This window comes from Haliotis cracherodii, unplaced genomic scaffold (assembly GCF_022045235.1).
Source record: "Haliotis cracherodii isolate W230 unplaced genomic scaffold, xgHalCrac1.p SCAF_15, whole genome shotgun sequence".
Lineage (NCBI taxonomy): Eukaryota > Metazoa > Mollusca > Gastropoda > Lepetellida > Haliotidae > Haliotis > Haliotis cracherodii.
In genome coordinates, this window is record NW_027266270.1 from 18,932,751 (window position 1) to 18,954,061 (window position 21,311).

Here is a 21,311-nt window from a genome sequence, read left to right on the forward strand (position 1 = left end):
ACCCAGCTCGTAGACACTTGCCACTTTGATGAAACACGCGAGCACTGGTATGGTGCGGGCAAACCATGAATCTGGGATTCGAACCCACGAACAGCTAGTGGCTCCCATGGCACACCTTAGAACAGAGGTTCTTAAAATAGACACTTGAACATGATTTTCAGCTCGTAGCTTGAAGTTTTAAATGTGATAGTTGCTTAGCAATAATTTTAACGTTTATTTGACACATGTATATCTTTTTATCACATGTATGCACAATGCTGTTTTCTCATTACTTCACTGGGGCGTGTTTACGTAAGATAACGAGAACACTCAAAATATGCGACATATATATCTGTATATTGTTGTTTATTTTGGTCTGTAAAACATTCTCTAAAAAATAATCAAATCAAACCCTTACATATTACTAAAACCTAACATATATGATCATATATGCCTCTCATTGTGGGGCAAAAAACAACAGTGTGTCCTTTTATGCAGGCGAGCCTCCAAAGATTACAGCTCATTATATTAATTTATTTTAAAAAAAATGAGCACCTGTATATGTTGGAGAAAATATAAACATAACTGAGCTCCTATTTAAACATGCTGATCCTAAACCTCCTCCCCCCCCCCCCCCCCTGCCCCTCCTCCCAATATGTTTTCCAATGCACGGTATATCTTGTACTTAAACAAACCTAATTCAAAAATGAAGAACTATATCAACTGATTCATCGCAACGGTGCATGCATACAGATGGTTCAGTTCACATAGAAGTGAAGTGTTCAGCTGTCTTTTATTTTTAATCAGCCAGCATTTTAAAAAGATCTAGCTTGCCTATAGCTAGATCTACGTGAAATTTGCAAAGACGCGTTTCTTGTAAATAAACTTATAATGGAACAACGTGCGGTAGCCAGAAGACTAACGAGGGTATATATCGTAGTCTGGCATTAGACTTGTTGATTGACTGTTTCTATAAATATCCCTGGTACCAGTATCCGAGATATTTCATTTGACGTCACACAGTCTTGTTGTGGGAAATTTGTGAGCAGAAAATGATGATTTCTATGACATACTAATTTCGTGACAACTTAATACTGTATCCATTAATAACTTCTACATTTGGTAATTAGTGTATGTCACATTTAAAATTGGTATTATTTTATGACTCTTGTGCATCCATATGTATATTAGTTACAGAAACTATATCTGAATTTAGGAATGTATTCGTCTCTGAAACCACATGCAAATACAGCAGTGTGAAATAGTCGTGTGGTAACTAGTCTCAATAATGCCAATGACCAATAACAGAATTGATCAGAAAAAATAGACAGCTTATTATGGGTTTCTAGCAAACGTTATTGGCAATCTATCGTCGACTGATCTATTTTCAGATCTGTAGGTAATTTTATTTTGTATATAACAACGGATTTCGTGTGCTCTGCCCCATTAAACGGAGCGGCAGTCATGTTGAGCGAAGACAGTTTGCGAACCATCCAGTCCGGTTCTGAAGCAGATCTTACCAAAGTGCTTGAAGCATTTAATTCAGAGGTGAGTTTCATGAAGAATTTTTATGGTGTTAGTCCGTGTATTCCTGTTTTTGTAGCGATACCGATATTAGCGACCGCGCCCAGGTCTTTTGTGCAATTCTGACGTGCGATTTTAAGGATTTCTGTTGCAGTACTTGAAGGTGTCGACCCTAATTGGTTTCCCATGAAATGTTATCCTATCTTTGACAGTTGCACCTTCGTGTTGATCCAGAATTCAACACATACGCAGCACACCAACTGTCTTTGTGGATGTGTAAACAAAGTTTAATCCGATGTATTACTTTGATCTATCGATCTTATTTGTTACCAGCTAGATCTAGCATAGTTTTTTACCTGGTAATTTTTTGTTATTTTCTGAATTCTTTTTCATCTTGGGTGATTGATGCTGACAAAATTAGAGGTTACAAGGGTTGTGATTGTACATACACATATATTTGCATAATATCAGTGTCAAATGTTTTTGGCATTTCAGTTGTTTGGATTTTTACCCAATGATATCAGATCGGATGTATGTTATATATTGCTGTTCACGTTGTCGTCCACACAGGTGCAACAGAAATTTACCCAAGGCAGCTTTCTGTATACACAAAAGTACCCTAGCATGGCAAAATATGAAAGGGACACTCTGTTTTGACAAAGCACTAAGGGGCGGTCGGGTAGCCTTGTGGTTAAAGCGTTCGCTCGTCATGCCGAAGACCCGGGTTCGATTCCCGACATGGGTACAATGTGTGAAGCCCATTTCTGTTGTCCCCTGCCGTGATATTGCTGGAATATTGCTAAAAGCGGCGTAAAACCATACTCACTCACTCACTCACAAAGCACTAAACCAGTTTCGGTTGTGCTGTAACGTCAACTCACTTGCCTTATGGTGCAATTATGCTGTTCATCATAATACCCTTTAAGTCTGACTTAAGCACCATTAAAATTGCCATGCTAGGGTAAATTTGTGTATACAGAAAGAAACATGGCGTACATTTGTTTGAGCAGAATTTTTTCTAAAAAAGGCCTATATTTAAATACACAATAGACTGGAACCAAAGTAAAAATATATGGAATACCCAAGGAAAACAATAAAAGATTGTTATTGAATAATCTTGTACATATTGTTCTGATACGTTTGTAATTAATTGTATGGGCATATGATGATAGCTGTGTTTATCTCCTTTCAGAATGCCCAGACATTCAGCTTCCCTAATGTAACAACTGACTTCAAACAGGTGAGCCACATTGATATATAATGATAGCCCCTGGGAAAGAATGGGTCATTTAATCTACTAGTGCTGGGACGGGTAACTCGGGTACCCGGATCGGGTGGATACTGTGCAGGACCCGGGTACCCACAGGACTACCTGGACCCGTGGTTAGTCATGTGATCTATTGTTTCATGACAAAAATTCACAATATAACTACATGGTTACACGACAATTTTAAGTCTCTAATGTTCGCATTTCATTATGACTATGAACACTTTGACTTAAATATGTTTGAATAAAGCTAAAACTTATATCAACTTCAGTGTATGCATGACCACATCGTTTTATACATTCTGTCTGGGCTATTGTCAAACTATTCCCCATCGGGCATTTTGTACCTATCTCTTGACACCAACAGCAGGTACCAGAGGGAGGGTCGGGTTATTCGGGTGTGGGTACCCGGGTAGTAAATTTGGACTCGTCCCAGCCCTATAATCTACTGTACCCTAATCGAAACTCGATGGCTGTTTAATTTGGAAATAAATGTCTGTCTCTGTCGCTCGCTTTCGAACGATGTAATCATAATAGGATAGACTAGAACATTCAACTTTAGAATTACATGGATTTATTTGCAGAATTGCGTGCAGACAATCACAGGTCGCCTGAAGGGGGCACTGTCGTCCAAGTGTCAGATTCTGTGCCTGCAGGCTCTTAGGATCTACAGTCGTGAGAAGGAAAGGATGGAGGTCCTGACGTCGGACGACACCCTGGAGCTCCTGGTCAAGCTGTCCGGGCTGCAGTACTACGCAGAAGAGGAAGGGGAGGGTGTCACCATCCAAGACGGAGACCAAGATGGTGAGAACCACATATTTTGTGATCATGTAAACGTTCATCCTGACAATTAAGACCTGATATAAAGTTGAATCGTGTTGCGTTGAACTTGTGGGAACCAGGAGTTATCCGGGCTTCGAGGCAACTCTGGATTTTAAGGCATACATGCAGCCCAGGCGAAGCATCAATGACACTGTCACTGTTTGGATCAGCGTCGTTGTATAAGTCATAGCTCGATTGGCAAATAATAAATTCCCTAACATAATCTTAATCTGTTTGAAAGTTTACAAGTGTGGGTGTGTTGACGTTATTTTTTATTTGACCTGTTCGAGTCATCAGGGGAATTTTATGCATAATTTGGATACTTGAGACTCCCAAATGAGTTTGAGACAACCGGTACTTTGCCACATCCGGTTCAACAGATCCGAGTATAAATGATGATAAATATTTGCGATGTAAGAAGGTAAGTTTCAGACACCTGGGAATTTAACACATCCACTTTCGACACGAAGTTCAAGTGTATGTTGTTTTGCAGATCTTTTATCATGATAAGGAGGTCCTCTTAATCTCATGTCTGTAGACAACTTGGTGGAGTAATTGGGGATTGTTTGTTCACAAAGTCTGGCGAGAATGAATTGACCAGTGAAGATGCGGGTTTGAATTGGTCTCCAGCAACCTGTGCATGTCATAAGAGGTGACTAGGCTTGTCGTAAGAGGCGACTAACAGGATCGGGTAGTTAGGCTTGCCGAATAGGTTGATGCATGTCATCTAATCCCAATTGTGTAAATCGATGCTCATGATGTCAATCACTGTATTTTCTGGTCAAGAATTGTTTATTTACAGATCACGGTCATACAGCTGGAATATTCTGAGTGTGGCGTTATACAACAAACAAACATACAAACAAATTGGTTTGAATTGACCTTAGGCATGATATGAAATCATAAGAGAAGACCAACTTCATTGTAACCAGACTCATTGTGTTGGGCAATGTGTGAAGCTCATTTCTGGTGTCCCCCGCCGTGATATTGCGGAATATTGCTAAAAGCGGCGTAAAACCATACTCACTCACTCACTAATTGTGTTGGGCTAAGTTCATTAATTTGAAAGTGTTTTCATATGTATGTGTAAAACATTGAACATGTTGAAAGCAATTGGACGTATGTTTATATTTTATTTTCAGTGATGGTTGAAAGCCAGAAATGCCTGTGCAATCTCATCTTCAACAGTATAGTTGCTCAAAGATATTGCAGGTGAGTCAGCTTCCTAACATGTGCTTTGATTGGCCACTGCTTTGTTCTCAGCTCAACTCTGTAGACGCGTGATTGGTTGACCGATGGTAATAACTATTTATCATTTCAGTGAAAAGGGATGCATCGTTGGCTTGGTGCAGAGATTGAAAACATACGGTGACCCTGACCTCAACTATGAGATAAAGGTATTTCCTCTTGAGTGACCTGATATATTTCAGTTTTACAGCATATTATCAGTTGTAGCATCATCATGAGGTTACATGGGGTTTTGTGCGTCCCATGTTAGGTTTTATGACACTCGCCTCAGTCTCGTGGTATAAGACCTAACGCAGGATGCATGAAACCCCTTGTACCCCTAGTGATCATGCTACAACTAACAATATGTGGGGTATAAGGAATTTATTTTGCCTCTCAGAAATCCATGTGCAGCATGATTTGCCCATGCGGGGTATAACAGATTTATTCGCCTCCTGAGAAATATATTTCCCTCCAAGGCGGGATACATAATATCTTCTTTCAGGATCACGTGGACCAATCAGATCTCATCACTCTCACATGGAGGTATGATAATAATTCTTTGTAATATTTTACCTGCTATGTTGACTATAAAGCGTCTATATAGAGGTTGTCATGCAAGTGTGTTTTAGGATGGGAAATAATAGGGATTTACCTGGATCTACATAATTCTCAAGTCCAGGGGACCAATTTTAGGGTTCCAGGACATGACTATTGGGGTCCAAGGCTGGTAACCTGTGGCATGCTTCATTTGATTTCCAAGAACTTTGTCATTGCACATAGTCGTAAACGTCTCATAGATGTCAGATTAATTGATGAAAGTCACCTGTTGACACCCTGAACATGTCTTCTATGATAATATTAATAAAGTTAATGATTCAAACAGCCATATGTTTTTGTGTCCCACAGGACTCGGTATAAATTGTTTCAGTCTAATCTCAATTTGTATGCGATAAGACATTGAAGGTCCTGTGTTGGGAAGAAATATTGTAATCACTGAGCCTAGTGTCCTGACTAAATGGCTTCACAATTTCTGTCTCCAGCGTTTCCTACACAATGGAGAAATCCCTTGAATCTGTTAATTCTGGAATGGGAAGCAGAGAGAATTGATTTTACTTCCGGAATCAACAGATTTGAGTGATATCTCCGACTTTAGACATAGTATGCCATGTTACAGTTGATATATACTGTAAATCTTGAAATTAATCAAGCATGAATTAAATGTGAAAAATGCAAGTGGTCTTAGGTTGCATTAACTAAACTTTGCATTTATGTCTCAAAAATGACTATCAACAATGAGACGGCCTGTGAGATGGCACACTTTTGATAGCAGAAATACCAACTTGAATATTAACACAAACAACCATATATTCAGGTGCTATTTGCTGTTTGGTTGGATTATGGTAAGGTTGGATTATGGTAAGGATATGTATCATTCCACTGGGAATGGTGGGTTGGGGGTCGGGGGGGGGAGTGTCACATAAATAATGAGCCACATTTTTGGGTAGGGGTCAGCAGTCGTATTAATTTGGAGATGCATTAATTTCAAGATTTACAGTAATTTCTCTATAAATTTGCATAATGACCTACAGCTGTGTCCGTTTTGCTTGTTTTAATTTCTGAATGGCAGTGACCTTCCGAGAATCAACTGCAACAACAACAATAGCGTGACATCATCATGATGGTTCATTGTTGTAGAAGACCTCACCTACGTCCTGTTACTTTATGATTCCTGTTGGTAACCAAGGCAACTGGTTGCCAACACCTACGCCCTGTTATTTTATGATTCCTGTTGGTAACCAAGGCAACTGGTTGCCAACACCTACACCCTGTTACTTTATGATTCCTGTTGGTAACCAAGGCAACTGGTTGCCAACACCTACGCCCTGTTATTTTATGATTCCTGTTGGTAACCAAGGCAACTGGTTGCCAACACCTACGTCCTGTTATGTTATGATTCCTGTTGGTAACCAAGGCAACTGGTTGCCAACACCTACGCCTTGTTACTTTATGATTGCTGTTGGTAACCAAGGCAACTGGTTGCCAACCCCTATGCCCTGTTACTTTATGATTCCTGTTGGTAACCAAGGCAACTGGTTGCCAACACCTACGCCTTGTTACTTTATGATTCCTGTTGGTAACCAAGGCAACTGGTTGCCAACACCTACGCCCTGTTACTTTATGATTCCTGTTGGTAACCAAGGCAACTGGTTTTCTGAGCATGTCCACATTGTACATCAATGTACTTTTCTGTTGCAGTTCTTTGACATGAGAATGTTGTTTCTCTTGACTGCCTTGCCAACATGTATTCAGACCAGGTACTTGATCTTTACGTAGACACCTGATTGTTTAGTGTTCCTTATGCAGTGTTCGAAATTAAGCATGAAAATCAAGGGATTCTTGTCATAACTCTAATGGTAGTTTAAGGGGTCCCTGTTTCAATACTAAAGCAGAAAACCTCATGGCACTGAGGGACCCCTATTTTTCCAACACTGATTTGAAACCTAAGACATGGGTAAGAGAAGTTTGAATATTTTGTACATGTCTTTGTAAATATACTATACCAGTCTTTTAAAGGCATTTTGAAGTGGAGCACGTAAGGAAGAGAATTTATGGAGATATTGTCGATGTTCTTCAGAATAAATAAGTATACATCCATACATTCTCTTCACTATACCAGTGTTTGAAATTATGCATGAGTCAAGGGCCCTTGTCATATCCCTAATGTTAAAAAGTAAAACGTTAATGGTCTCTAGATTCAATTTCTATCGGAGCAAACTCAAGCACCCTAGGACCCCTTTAACTTCGAACACCGCTATACTAAAAAATACTATTGTATGAAATTCTATATGATCATGATTGACATTCATTTTAGGTTTTCATTCTATATTATCTTCAGATTTGAATTGCTTTTGTAAGAAGTCATGTAGTTGGTAACTAAGATGGAAAACTGTACCGGCTATGTTCACTTGACTGTCTTCTGTGATGTCCAAGACCTGCATCACTTCGGGCTTTCCTCCCACATTAAGCTGACACGCCATGATATAACTGGAATACTGTTTAAAGCGGCGTTAAACCCAACTCACTCACTCACTGTCTTCTGTGACTTGTTTGCTCCTAAGCATATTGACAACTGGTTACATTTGCCTTCATGATAGAAGGGTTATTGAACTAGAGTTATAGGTCAGTGGCTAAACCTAGAAAGTATTGCTGTTATAGTTCTTTAATACAGTTGCTGAACACTGCCCTGTTGTATTGCATCCAAGGAGTGTTACTATGTTACTATACCATGTGACCACCTCTGTGGTCTAGTGGATAGAGCATCTACCCAGAGATTGGAAGGTTGGTGGTTCAATCCTTGGCCGCATTATACCGAACAACATTAAAAGATGGTAATTGTTGTTACCCTGCCTGGAGCTCGGCATTAGGGGGATAACACAAGGAGTGGTCTTTTTGGAGTCAGTATACAGTTTGTGAGTGGGTTATCCATCTTAAACTGTGGCATGATACCTTAGTTGGTTAGTGCCATAAAATTGGAATGCCAGATCGTACAATCAGACACCCACACACATTATCATCTCTAAGTTTAAATATCTTGAATGTGACATAAACCCCATTTCACCTCACCTTTATTGTACCATGTCTGTGACTATCCTTCAGACCAAAGATCCGGTATGAACTTCATGGCTTCACGTATCTGATGGAGGTGCTGGACCTCACACTGCGAGCTGCGGAGGAGAAGAGGACAGGGCTTGGTGACCAGGATGTCGACCTGTGTAGCGAAATCCTTAAGATCCTCTTCAACCTCACGGTGGCTGTTGAGAAGAAGTCTGCAGATGAGGTGAGTCTAGAAAAAGGTGGGGTGGTGGGTTGGCTAAGTGATTGAGGAACTGACTTGTCAAGCTGAAGGCCTGAGGTCCATTCCATTACGTGTATGGGAACAATGTGTGAAGCCTATTGCTAGTGACTCCTCCAGTGATGTGGTTGAATATTGTTAAACCCCCTGACTCATTTACTCGCCAGACAGAAGCTGAGTCATGTCATGGTTGACAGTCTGGACCAGACAGTCCACTGATTGACATCATGAGCATCGATCCATGTAATTGGGATACGATGACATGCTGCCCACACAAGGCATTGACTTTCAAGGCCTGCATCGTGAAGGCTGGGATTTTTAATGATCAATGCAAGATCACCTTGGAGACACTAACAGCCTTTTACAAATTCTGCAATCGGGGAAATAATTGATTAAGGGGAGATAATTCTAAAACAGTTTTCATTCATACTGAAGTTTTGAATATTTTGCTTCTTTTGACAAATAGCGTTCGCAAGCCTCCAAGGGATGTTATGCCTCTAAAATAATTATTTGGATAGTTTTTGTTGAGTAAGTGTCACTGTTTTTTTAGTTTTATCGGAAAACTGGGCTCACTTAACCATGTTAACCCTTGCCAAGCAAGATACAGATCGGCAGCAATCTTTGAAGGCCCAATTTATTAAGATTTTAGACTTCAGTTTGCTGTTCTAGGGAAAATTAATCATGTGGATTGATATAATGTACAATAATGAAACAGTATTGGTATTATTTTGACATGTTAGATGCTTCATTAAAGTAAGAGTCAAACTGACATACAGTTATTTTGATAAAACTTGCATCAGTAGTATTGTGTAAAATATGTACAGCAGCACACAACTCCGTGGTCTAGTGGATAGATCATCTGCCGTGAGAGCAGAAGTTTGGTGGTTCAATCCTTGGACATGTCATACCAAAAGTCGTTAAGAATAGGACTTGTTACCCTGACTGGCGCCATTAAGGTGATCAGACAAGGACTGGTCTGTCCGGAGTATGCTGTGTCTAAGGGGTATCAGAGCTACAGATAAGCTGTGTATTTGCGTAAAATACCTCCCAAAATTATTCAAAACCCAATTACTTTCAATTAGCTTGTGTACAGAAATGCGTGCATTAGATGGAAAACTCAATTGTTTGGAAACAGCATACGTAAATACCCAATGTAGCTTTTTCAGCAAGCGTACAACGGAGCTAATTTCCGAAACACGATCATGAGCAAATTTTATTTCCGAGTCAAGCCTATATTTAGAACCGTTATATACATCTAATACATTATTTCATTTTTTTAAAACCTCAAAATGCTTACTCATTTTAAGAAGAACCCAATGATGAATAGATGAGTGAAGAAATATTGTTTACCCAATGAAAAATGTAATAACTCAATTAAGAGAGAAATCTGCTAAAAAGTTACGTGTATTGAGTCGAAGAGAATTCATTTTTTATATTTTTTATTGAGCTTCCTCCTCCTTGTGATAACATCTACAATGCAATTGCCACGATTGAAGAGAATGGGAACAGAATGAGATCTACGCCCTGCCTGCAAAGATTGCAGACATATTTTCTCCACTGCTGATCCACATGATCTGTTGCCTTCCAGACCACAAGTGTTCCCATCATTCCCACCTCTCAGAGGAAGTCTTTCTATATCTAGGCCAGTGACATTGACCAACGATCTAAATCTTGGGAAGCTGAGCATGGGCCTTTCTCCACGAAGCCTAAACGCGTCACCATACTGGCTGTTCCTTCCACTGTAACAGCCCTGGAACCACTTGCTTCTAAAATCACTTCCCTGTCAGTTGAGGACAGTGGCGTGTCTGACAGTGTTCTTTATGATGACGTTCCTGCCAAAACAAACCAACCATCTGTCCTCAGTTCATCTGCAACCACGTCTACACTGCAACAATCTATCTCATCGGACGTTTGCATGTCGAAGGACAGCTTGACTACGTCAGCCTTGACAGTCCATACAGTCAACCCTTCCTGCACTTCATCGACATCAGCAGAATCATCCCCAGCTCTTCAACGTGATGTCCATGGATTGATGGACTAAGTACACTGTCTTCTTCTACTAAAGAGCCACAGAGCAGGGATCCATTTAGCTCTGACAAAGATCGCTGTGCTTCCTCAAAGAGCCATCGCTCGTATGATCGATGTTCTTGTGATAGCTCTTCTAAAGGTTGACATTTAAGGCATCGGCGTTCAGGTTGTAAAGGTTGACGTTCCGGGGACTGACGTTCTGTTCCACCATCTTCCTCTGCAGGATGAACTTCTCCACCTCACTCCCACCTCCTGCATTTGTGGCTTGAAACCCTACATCTATCACTGAGGTGCCTCATACTTCCACCAAGATCTTGGATTGACTCGGAAACCAAAGGGCTCTACTTATGCTACTTACCTTGCTGCAATCAACTCTGTCATTACCGCTACAACAGTATCTAAGATCTCCACGGTTGCTGAGCTACAGTCCCTCATTAAGTCCTACAAGTTGGTGGACCACTTGTCTTGATTTCATCCACCCACTTGGGACCTATTCACAGCATCTTTCGTCATCTGACTTTGGCAGAGTATGGACCACTTGATGACAAGGACTTTGAGTTGTTCACCCTTAAGACAATATTCCTCCGGGCCCTTACAACAGCTGCTACATCGAGTGAGATCCACATTCTCAGTGGGATATAAGGGAATAACCAGATCGTCCATCCCCAACACAGATGACCTTATGCCAGATGACCTTCAAGCTCTCCACATCTAGTGGCTATACAGCCATCCTCAACACAAATGACCTTATGCCAGATGACCTTCAAGCTCTCCACATCTAGTGGCTATACAACCTTCCTCAACACAGATGACCTTATGCCATGTGACCTTCAAGCTTTCCACATCTAGTGGCTGTACAGCCATCCTCAACACAGATGACCTTATGCCAGATGACCGTCATGCTCTCCACATCTAGTGGCTATACAGCCATCCTCAACACAGATGACCTTATGCCAGATGACCTTCAAGCTCTCCATATCTAGTGGCTGTACAGCCACATCGGCAGGGATGTAAGAGACTCTTCTTCTCACTTTCTACAGTGGCCACAACGGAAGTTTCCCATACCACAGTCTCCTTTTGGCTCCATTCGACTATCCTTCAAGGAGACTCGAGCCATCACTTCTACCCTTCCCTTGCACAGCAATTGCCCCCAGTCCGCTGTTATGGAGGGTTGCTTTTGGAAGTCGGATACAGTCTTTGCTTCCCACCATGTTGGTTTCGAAAGAAGGAGAAATGCATCGTCTGAGATAGGATCAGTATAATCAATGTACAATTGAATGTAAAATTTACAAACTGTTCAATAATCAGCATACATAGAATTCCAGTATCCCCGCTTGGCAATAAATAGCGTAACATTCACAGTGCCATCGAGCCTATATGGTAACTGCCCTGCAATATCATATCTTCAATCTCTGAAATTTAACAACAAATGATTCAGGGTTGTTATTCACATGTTAACAGAAAGCAATCAACTTTTGACATAAAAGTACTGTATTAGGATATGAATCGTATTGCACCCATAGTATTGGAATAACCTCATCGTACTGTATTGGATAGGAAACCAATCGTATCGCTCCCATAGTACTGTTCCACCTCTACACACTAGACTAACATTGTACTTGAATGTTGCAGGAGGAAGAGGCCCACTTCATGAGGCTGGTGAGCGTGCTGCGGGATCTGCTCATGTGCACCACCATCTCTAAAGACAAACAGGAGGAACTACACAGGTAAACAATGGACTGAGGTGGTTTTTATCCCCTCCCCACTAGTTGTCATCAGAAACTGTAGTGGATGAATCTCTTGATGAGAATCGAACCATGAACTTTTTGTTCCAAAGTCTGATGCTGATCCACCAAGCTGACAAGGCAAGGTATGGAATGTCCTCTGTGGGATAACTCCCTGCTTTGCTACTCTGGGGTTTCTCTAAGGTGACTTGACTTTAAGCTTATTTTAAGACTTCTTTAAGAAGTTCTTTTTCAAAACCACATGTAGTGAATGTTGTTAAAATGTTGATGTTTTCAGCCACACAGTCAACCTCCTCATCAACATCCCCGTCGACTTCTACGAGGAGTTGCTGACCCCGCTCAATGAGAGTGATGTGCGTGGTGTCGAGAACAAAGACGTTGAATATGACGGCAAAAACATGGAGGCTATCATTGTCCTCATTGAATTTCTCAGTAAAAGGTTGGATAGGGTGAGCATGAGGTTCAGATTTTTCTCGCTATTTTAACATTGTCACTGAATCTGTGTGACTAGTTCATACAAGTTATTATGTTCTGATAATATATTAGGTGTTTAACAGTTTATAAAAGGTATGCTTAATATTACATTAAAATGAAACCCAAGACAGTTGTTCTATTTAAAAGAACATTAATTTTTAGGAATTCACTGCTGATTTTCAGCCCTCGGAAAAATTAGTTATATGCTGTTCTTGAATCTGATGTGATTGTCCATTAATTGCAGCCATCCAAGAGTCTAAAGGAGAGCCTGACCCCGATCCTCCACTGTCTGTGTGAAGCCTGCAGACACAACCGCTCAATAAGAAAGTTCTGCAGGACAAAGGTAAGTCGGAATGTCATTACTCGGTCAAATCTGTAGCTGGTGCCAACTCTCCCTTCAGACTCGGGGTCTTTGTTCTGGTGGGGAATGTAGACTATAAGCTGTTGCTGGTGCCAGCTCTCCCTTCAGACTCGGGGTCTTTGTTCTGCAAAATGTGTGTGCTTGTGTTCATATACAGCCCCATGACTTCCAATACTACATAACCATGACAACACATGTGCTTGTGTTCAGATACTGCCCCATGACTTCCAATACCACATTACCATGACAACACATGTGCTTGTGTTCAGATACTGCCTCATGACTTCCAATACCACATAACCATGACAACACATGTGCTTGTGTTCAGATACTGCCTCATGACTTCCAATAACACATAACCATGACAACACATGTGCTTGTGTTCAGATACTGCCCCATGACTTCCAATACCACATAACCATGACAACACATGTACTTGTGTTCAGATACTGCCCCATGACTTCCAATACCACATAACCATGACAACACATGTGCTTGTGTTCAGATACTGCCCCATGACTTCCAATACCACATAACCATGACAACACATGTACTTGTGTTCAGATACTGCCCCATGACTTCCAATACCACATAACCATGACAACACATGTGCTTGTGTTCAGATACTGCCTCATGACTTCCAATACCACATAACCATGACAACACATGTACTTGTGTTCAGATACTGCCCCATGACTTCCAATACCACATAACCATGACAACACATGTGCTTTTGTTCAGATACTGCCTCATGACTTCCAATAACACATAACCATGACAACACATGTGCTTGTGTTCAGATACTGCCTCCTCTGCGGGAAGAAGTAAAGAGGCTGCCGGAGGAGGGGGACTCCCTGAGGAACAGGTGAGACCCAGACATAGTGCCAAAGACATTGGAGTCTATGTGCCGGAACTCGGCTCATTGAAACATATACAGTAGCAGGGATAATTCTAGGGTGGGGCCTTGTGCTTTTGGCTTTAAACTTTCAGATACAATGGGGCATTTTAACATTGTGCGACCGCCTCCGTGGTCTAGTGGTAGAGTGTCCGCCCGGAGAGCGGAAGGTCCGGGGTTTGATCCCCGACCGTGTCATACCAAAAGACGTTAAAAGATGGTACTTGTTGTTACTCTGTCTGCCGCTCGGCATTAAGGGGCTAAAACAAGGACTGGTCGGCTCGGAGTCAGTATACTGTGTCCTGTGGAATATTTTAAATTTTCACAAAGGGCCCATGTCAGAAAATTCCTATACTGAACCCTGCAGTAGGTTATGTTATAGTCTGGAAGGTAATTCAAGGTACCGACGTTTACTCAATATCTGAAAAACTATTGGACCCACTCCAGTCAAAGTTCGTATGAGATTATTAAACAGTCATACATAACTGGATATTACATTTAAAGACAATCGGTGCTTGAATAAAAAATCGGTCTATTTAGCTATCACTATATTTCATCAACAACCAGTCCTGTTCATTATGGGTGGAACAAGCATTCATTGAAACAGCCATCTGTATAATGCTACCCCTGCGTCACATGGCCATATGACACAGTTGAACCAATCAACTCAACTCGAAAGTGTGCACGGGAATGAGGCACGTTGAAACGCCCAACGCTAACACCGTATTCGTGCGTGCGTGATTCCCGTGCACCCTTTCGAGTTGAGTTGATTGGCTCAACTGTGTCATTCATGCACTGATTGTCTTTGAATGTAATATCCAGTTATGTATGACTGTTTAATAATCTCATACCAACTTTGACTGGAGTAGTAGGTCCAATAGTTTTTCAGATATTGTTGTAAACGTCGGTACTTTAAATTACCTTCCAGACATAGTTTTGACATTTCATCTTGATGTAAAAGTTACATGTCCCGAAAGTATGTGAATGCATTAAATTACAATGTATGAATTATCTTACAATGTGTTGTTTGTTTCAGATTGTGTAAACAGTTGACTTCTCCTGTCACAGAAGTTAAAGATTTAGTTGCTCACTTCATGTTTGTGTTGTGTAAAGAGAATGGTAGGTACAAGTGATCCATTCAGTTTCCAATACTCACCTCATCCTCATCATCTCAGCTCCTGGAGCTAGAAATATTGACATGCTTAGTCTCTCCCCAACTTGTTATAACATAATTTGTTTTATTAAGAAAGTATACAGTCAAGTCTTGTTAATTCGACATGGTTGGTTGCATATGATTAGGTTGGATTAATGAGTATGTCGGATTAACGAATATGTCGGATTAACGAGTATGTCGGATTACGAGTATGTCGGATTAACGAATATGTCGGATTAACGAGTATGTCGGATTAACGAGTATGTTGGATTACGAGTATGTCGGATTAACGAGAATGTCGGATTAACAAATGTGTTGGATTAACGAGTAAGTTGGATTAACAAGTATGTTGGATTACGAGTATGTCGGATTAACGAGAATGTCGGATTAACGAATGTGTTGGATTAACGAGTATGTTGGATTAACAAGTATGTTGGATTATCGAGTATGTTAGATTAATGAGTATGTCGGATTAACGAGTGTGACGGATTAACGAGTATGTCGGATTAACGAGTATGTCGGATTATCGAGTATGTCAGATAAATGAAACTTAAGTAGTATCAACGTTCGTGATCGGAAATCGGACAACTACATGATAACGATACAAACACGTAATAAAAAAATGAAAAATGAAATATTCATATTTTTATGTTACATTGTCAAATATGCAACCTCTAAAGTTTAACACAAACAACTGTTACAGACTGTATGACTTATTCAAAATACTTAAAAAAGTGTAATCTGGAATGGAAGTCGTCAGTTTGAAACTGGTGCCGCAAGGCTCAAGAAGGCAGCTTTCTTAATGGTCAATTGCGACTTCCTGTTAGTCATTTCATTGGTCCGTCACAGTTCGCGAAAGGTCATACTGATGTGACCTGCAATGGGATGTCCTCAGCGGTAGCGAGAACTTGTATCTGATTTTAATGAGATTGGGGTAATCTAAGCATGTGATTAATCCTGATTTGTTTAGTCAAAGCATTAATTGTTTATTGTTAGGCAAGTTTATCTCTGCGGCTGTTGTAATATACAACTACAAGCCGACTCATCTCGCATCAAAACACGGGCTGTGTACTCGCGGGCAGATGACCACTAAGTACATTGATCATTCTGTCAGACTAACAAACTGATTTATGAGTGATTTCGGTAATTCGTTGCAAATTAGGTGTGTCGGAGTCGAAGTGCGAGACTGTTGGATTAACAGGTCTAAATTGCACTGATTTGATCATTCATTTTATTTCCAATACATATAGGCCACAGGCCTTTGTGTACAAAAGTTGAGTACAGACAGGTTTTAAGCTTTTAGTTTCGCATTTCTTCATTTGCATAATATAGATATTTTGCTAGATTTGTAATAATATATGTATCTGGTGATGACAGAAGCATATTAAATTTATGGTCATTAGGATGACAATAGAACTTTGCTTTGAGATATAGCTGCTGTAACTTGACATACGATGGACAAATAAGCAGGAAGTGGTACTCGGTTTCAACAGTTTAATTTACAAAGTTTGCAATTTTCTTAAATTTCTTGGGATTTTATAATGACGTCCATTCTCAATTTCCTAAGTATGACAACTCAGTCTGAATCTCGTGAGGGTTGTTTTCATATTTTGCAAATTTAAGAATGACAAATAAGGTTCACATTTAACATAAGTTTTAAAACAAGCATAATATGACATTTTTGAACTTGCATTTTTGAACTGATTTGATCGATTCCCATCATTAGTGTCAGTGCGTCTGTTGTTGCAGTAAATCGTATGGTGAAGTACACAGGTTACGGCAACTGTGCTGGTCTGCTGGCGCAGTTCGGTTTGCTCAAGCTGGACCAGGGGAACCCCAAGGGAGACTACTCTAGCGACTCTGAGGACACGGACACAGAGGAGTACTCAGAATTGAAAGACCAGTATGGATATCTTTTTTTTATTTCTTTATTTTATATTTGCAGATAAATACATGTAGCTCCATGTGACCAGGGGGTGGGGGGTTATTTGGAATCATTTGAAATAGAACTAGGCAATATTATACAGTATAAAAAGATCAGGTAAGATAGATGAGAAAGTGGATAGGAGAGGGGGAGATAGTTATAGAAGATAGTGGTATCTTTAGGTTTCTAAATATGCAGCAATACCAAACCGTTTGTAAGAATATCTGTTGCACATGTATTGTTTAGTAACTAAATGGGTGTAGGGTTTGGGATTTTTAGTGTGCCCAGGATCATGATAACATCCAGTCAGTACCTTGAGCTTATAAGGAGATATATAACTTTATGGATAACAACTTCTGGTTTGTTTCCTATAGCAATGTTTCCATGTATTCTCACACAGTTATCAAGATCCAGCAATGATTTGATGTAGATTCTCACACAGTTATAAAGCTCGAATTTACATCGAAATGTTGCTAGATGCTATAAACCAGAAGTTGTTATCCATTAAGTTGTATGTTTTCCTATTTACTCACCAACTTTTGAATGCCAATCAAACAGTTACCTTGAGCTTGTCTGGAGCTCTGCTCACTAACTCACCTGTTGTGAGAGGCAAATTCCTCTCAATTAGTGAATCTGGGTTAAATTCAGGTCAGTTATGTCAAATGACAATAAACATGGGTAGCCGAACGGTTAAGGTGCTTGCGAATCACACTGATCAGTTGCAATGTCTTCATTGATAGTCTGTGAAGCGTATTTATCATATAAAACTGGCTCCCACAGGAGATATCACTTGGATGAGATCAAGCGATATCTACACTGTAGATATCGCTGCAATGAAATTACATCACAATGCTTTGCAGACCATTGTGACATCACTGGTTACCATGACGTCACAATCAAATGACATCACTAATGGCTCTGCCACTGAAGCTGTTAGCAGTACTTTTTACACTGAGGACACTGCTAATTACTGTCTACAAATTGAAAAAGTTGAAAGAATGATGTTGGATGATAAATAAAATCTCACCCTTGTGTCTTTTGATATCAAATATATCAACTCTCGTTGATAAAAGTGGCAAAAATCCTCGGCAAGCCCCGGAATTTTTACACTTTTATCAACTCGTGTTGATATATTTGATTTGAAAAGACACTCGGGTGAGATGCTCTATTTCTGTTATCCGCCACCTTTATGTTGCTGAAGTAGTGAAATATTGCTGAAACTCACTCACTCACTTTTACCTCAGAATAAACCCTGTGACTGGTCGGTGGGAGGAGTCGAAACCTGACCCGATGGAGGGCATGTCTGAAGAGCAGAAGGAGCATGAAGCCATGAAGCTGGTGGATGCTATGGACAAGTTACACAGGTGAGCCTAACATGGGCAGGGGGCACGGGTGGCCCAGTTGTCTAAGGCGCCACGATTCGCTGTGCAGAGTTGCGTCCTTTCGGCACGCCAAAAACCTATGATTTGGGGTTCAAATCCCGGGTTGCCCCGATTATGATTCTAGGTTTGTTAGCACCATACCCATGCTCGTGGGTTTCACCGAAGTGGTAAACGTCTGAGACCTGCATCACTTCAAGCTTTCCTCCCACATTAAGCTGACACGCCGCGATATAACTGGAATACTATTAAAAGCAGCGTTAAACCCAACTCACTCACTCACTCACTCACTCACTCACTCACTCACTCACTCACTCACTCACTCACTCACTCACTCACTCACATGGACAGAACACAGCACCTGACTCGAGGTTCATGAAGCTGATGGTGAGTTTTTTGTCAGAATCTGGTGGACGCCCTGGGCAGGAAGCATGTTCAGAGCTGATGAATATAGCTGGGATATTGCTGAGGAGGCATAGAAGACCAAACAACCTTGTCCATTGTCCCTAGCTCAACAAGATCCCTCATGAGGATAATATGTTTTGCAATTGTTGGAGTTCTGTGTAAAATGCAGACTATGAAATGACTGAAAGTCTCATATACTGTCCAAAGCATCTTTACACTATGATCACTCATCTTTCTTCTTGTTCAGGCAAGGGTTGATCCAGCCTAGTCGTATTGGCCCCGACGGCCGCCCCGAGCCTGTGTCCCACATCCTGGAGTTGGCCGAATCGGGAGGTGCCACGGCCGCCAAGGAAACAGACTCGGACTGATTCAGCCAGAAGATGTAGTTCTTTGTGACTGACCAGATCAGTGATTAACCAACCCCTTAGTTCATTAATTTGAAACATTTTTCAAAATGTTAAAGTGATAAATTATGACAAAAATATTTTCAAAATGGAAGTGATAATTTTTCCAATGACAAAATGTTACAAGTGTTTTTTTGTTGTTGCAGCTTACAGGATAGATGCAAGAGTTATTACTCCCCTGGTGATTTTCGCTCTTGAAAATAACTAAGTTATGTACCAAAGCCTTTGTAAGTCATATCAAATTTATGAGACGTTTCTGTGTGAGAATTGCAAACAAGTGCAGTTATTGATTTCTCAATTTTTGCACTGTTGTAATTGGCAGTCTTTCATATACAATTATTTCTACTTGTAAGGAAAATGCGATATTCTTGAAAGCAGTGTTGATATTTTATTGGAGGAACAATCAAAACAATTCTTTTATGCTTATATTTGTGTACCTTTTTCTTGTAGTTCTGTCTTGGATTGTCAGACAGGATGGATGTTTTTCGGCGCCATTTCCAAAAGTTATACTCCTCCCTTTAGCATTTCCAGAGCACTTAGATTTAGAGAAAAGCAAACTTGTTTATGTTCCATACACTGTTTTAAAAATGGAATTTGCAACTTTTTACATTTGATTGAATAACTGAATGTTATGTGGGCAGAAATATAATTTTCTTTCAAGAAGAGGTTAAATTATTGTTTTAATCATAAAAATAGGAAAAAATTGAATGACACAATTACAATAATTGTCACAATTCTTTTCAGTATATTCGTTTATCAAAACAAATTTCCTTAAAAAGTTTTTCGCCTGTAATTGTTTTCTAAAACCTTTGAAGAACACTCATAAGTCATTACGCTTGTCATTCAGCAATAAAAGTAAACAACAATAGATGTGTCATGTTAGTAAACTGCATTTTGATCTTAGGCCATCTTTTTTGTCAGGGATTCAGTTATTACAAACCAAACTTAACCAACCTGATGCAGGAGAACAGCTGTGTTACGAAGCAAGTTAATTAATTGCACAAGAAATCTAAAAGTACAAGAAAACATGTATGGGCCAGTTCTATTGGGGACTGTTAGGTAGTCCAGTGGTTAAAGCATTCACTCATCACACTGAAGGTATGAAGTCCATTTCTAGCCTTTCCCCCCCCCCCCCCCACCACACTCATTCAGTCATTCATTCTGTTATATATCATTATATATCATTAGAATTAACTCTACAAGAATTCTAAAGCTTCTGGACTAAAAATCATGAAATATGTTTTGGAACATGTATTCACCTTCATGTTATAAGAATCATTTACATGATAAGAATTGAATTTCTTTATCTTATCTAGTTTAGGGTTTGAAATTAAGTTTGGTTTTCACAAGTCCTATAAAATGGCCTATAAAGTTGCCATTAACCTAAAGGTAAAAGTGGTAGACTTCAAGAAAATCATTTGTTCTTCCTGAATTTTACTTGTTTCAAATCCTGTGTTATTACAAATTGTTTCATGACAAAGTAAGAATACTGTTATACAGTCTTACAGCTAGGCCTTTCAACTTGTATTACCAGTAGTTGTTTTTCTTAACTGACCAATTTGAAAACTGTAAGGGCCCAGACTCTTTCACAAGTAGGTATTGTCCCAGGAAGGAGGAAGCAAACTAAAGTCTAGCTCTTTGGATGGCGACAAAACCACTTTCATTTTCCAACTGATTTCTCCTAAAACAACTTTATAATAGACAATAGTGACCCTGATGTTGAACCTTTGCTCAATATTTGTGGGTCTATACGAAGTCTACAGGATCAGCTGAAAAAAGTGCCAGATCATTGACTACTAACACTGAACACATGTGGTTAGTTAATTATAAGAGGTTGAATGTTTTTCCTATTTTTTTCCCCACTACAT

At 40.0% G+C, this 21,311-nt stretch overlaps 1 protein-coding gene across 1 annotated transcript; it reads left to right on the top strand.

Moving 5' to 3' along the window:
• Positions 1-1,289: 1,289 nt before the first annotated feature.
• Positions 1,290-20,561, top strand: LOC139462351 (chaperone Ric-8A-like). The gene is made up of 15 exons (XM_071244008.1): positions 1,290-1,527; positions 2,696-2,743; positions 3,355-3,574; positions 4,735-4,804; positions 4,914-4,989; positions 7,079-7,137; positions 8,480-8,660; positions 12,336-12,430; positions 12,726-12,897; positions 13,167-13,265; positions 14,084-14,148; positions 15,215-15,297; positions 17,081-17,234; positions 18,500-18,619; positions 19,287-20,561. The coding sequence occupies exons 1-15, from the start codon at positions 1,444-1,446 to the stop codon at positions 19,405-19,407; spliced, it is 1,647 nt and encodes a 548-aa protein (XP_071100109.1). The 5' UTR covers positions 1,290-1,443; the 3' UTR covers positions 19,408-20,561.
• The last annotated feature ends 750 nt before the right edge of the window (positions 20,562-21,311 follow it).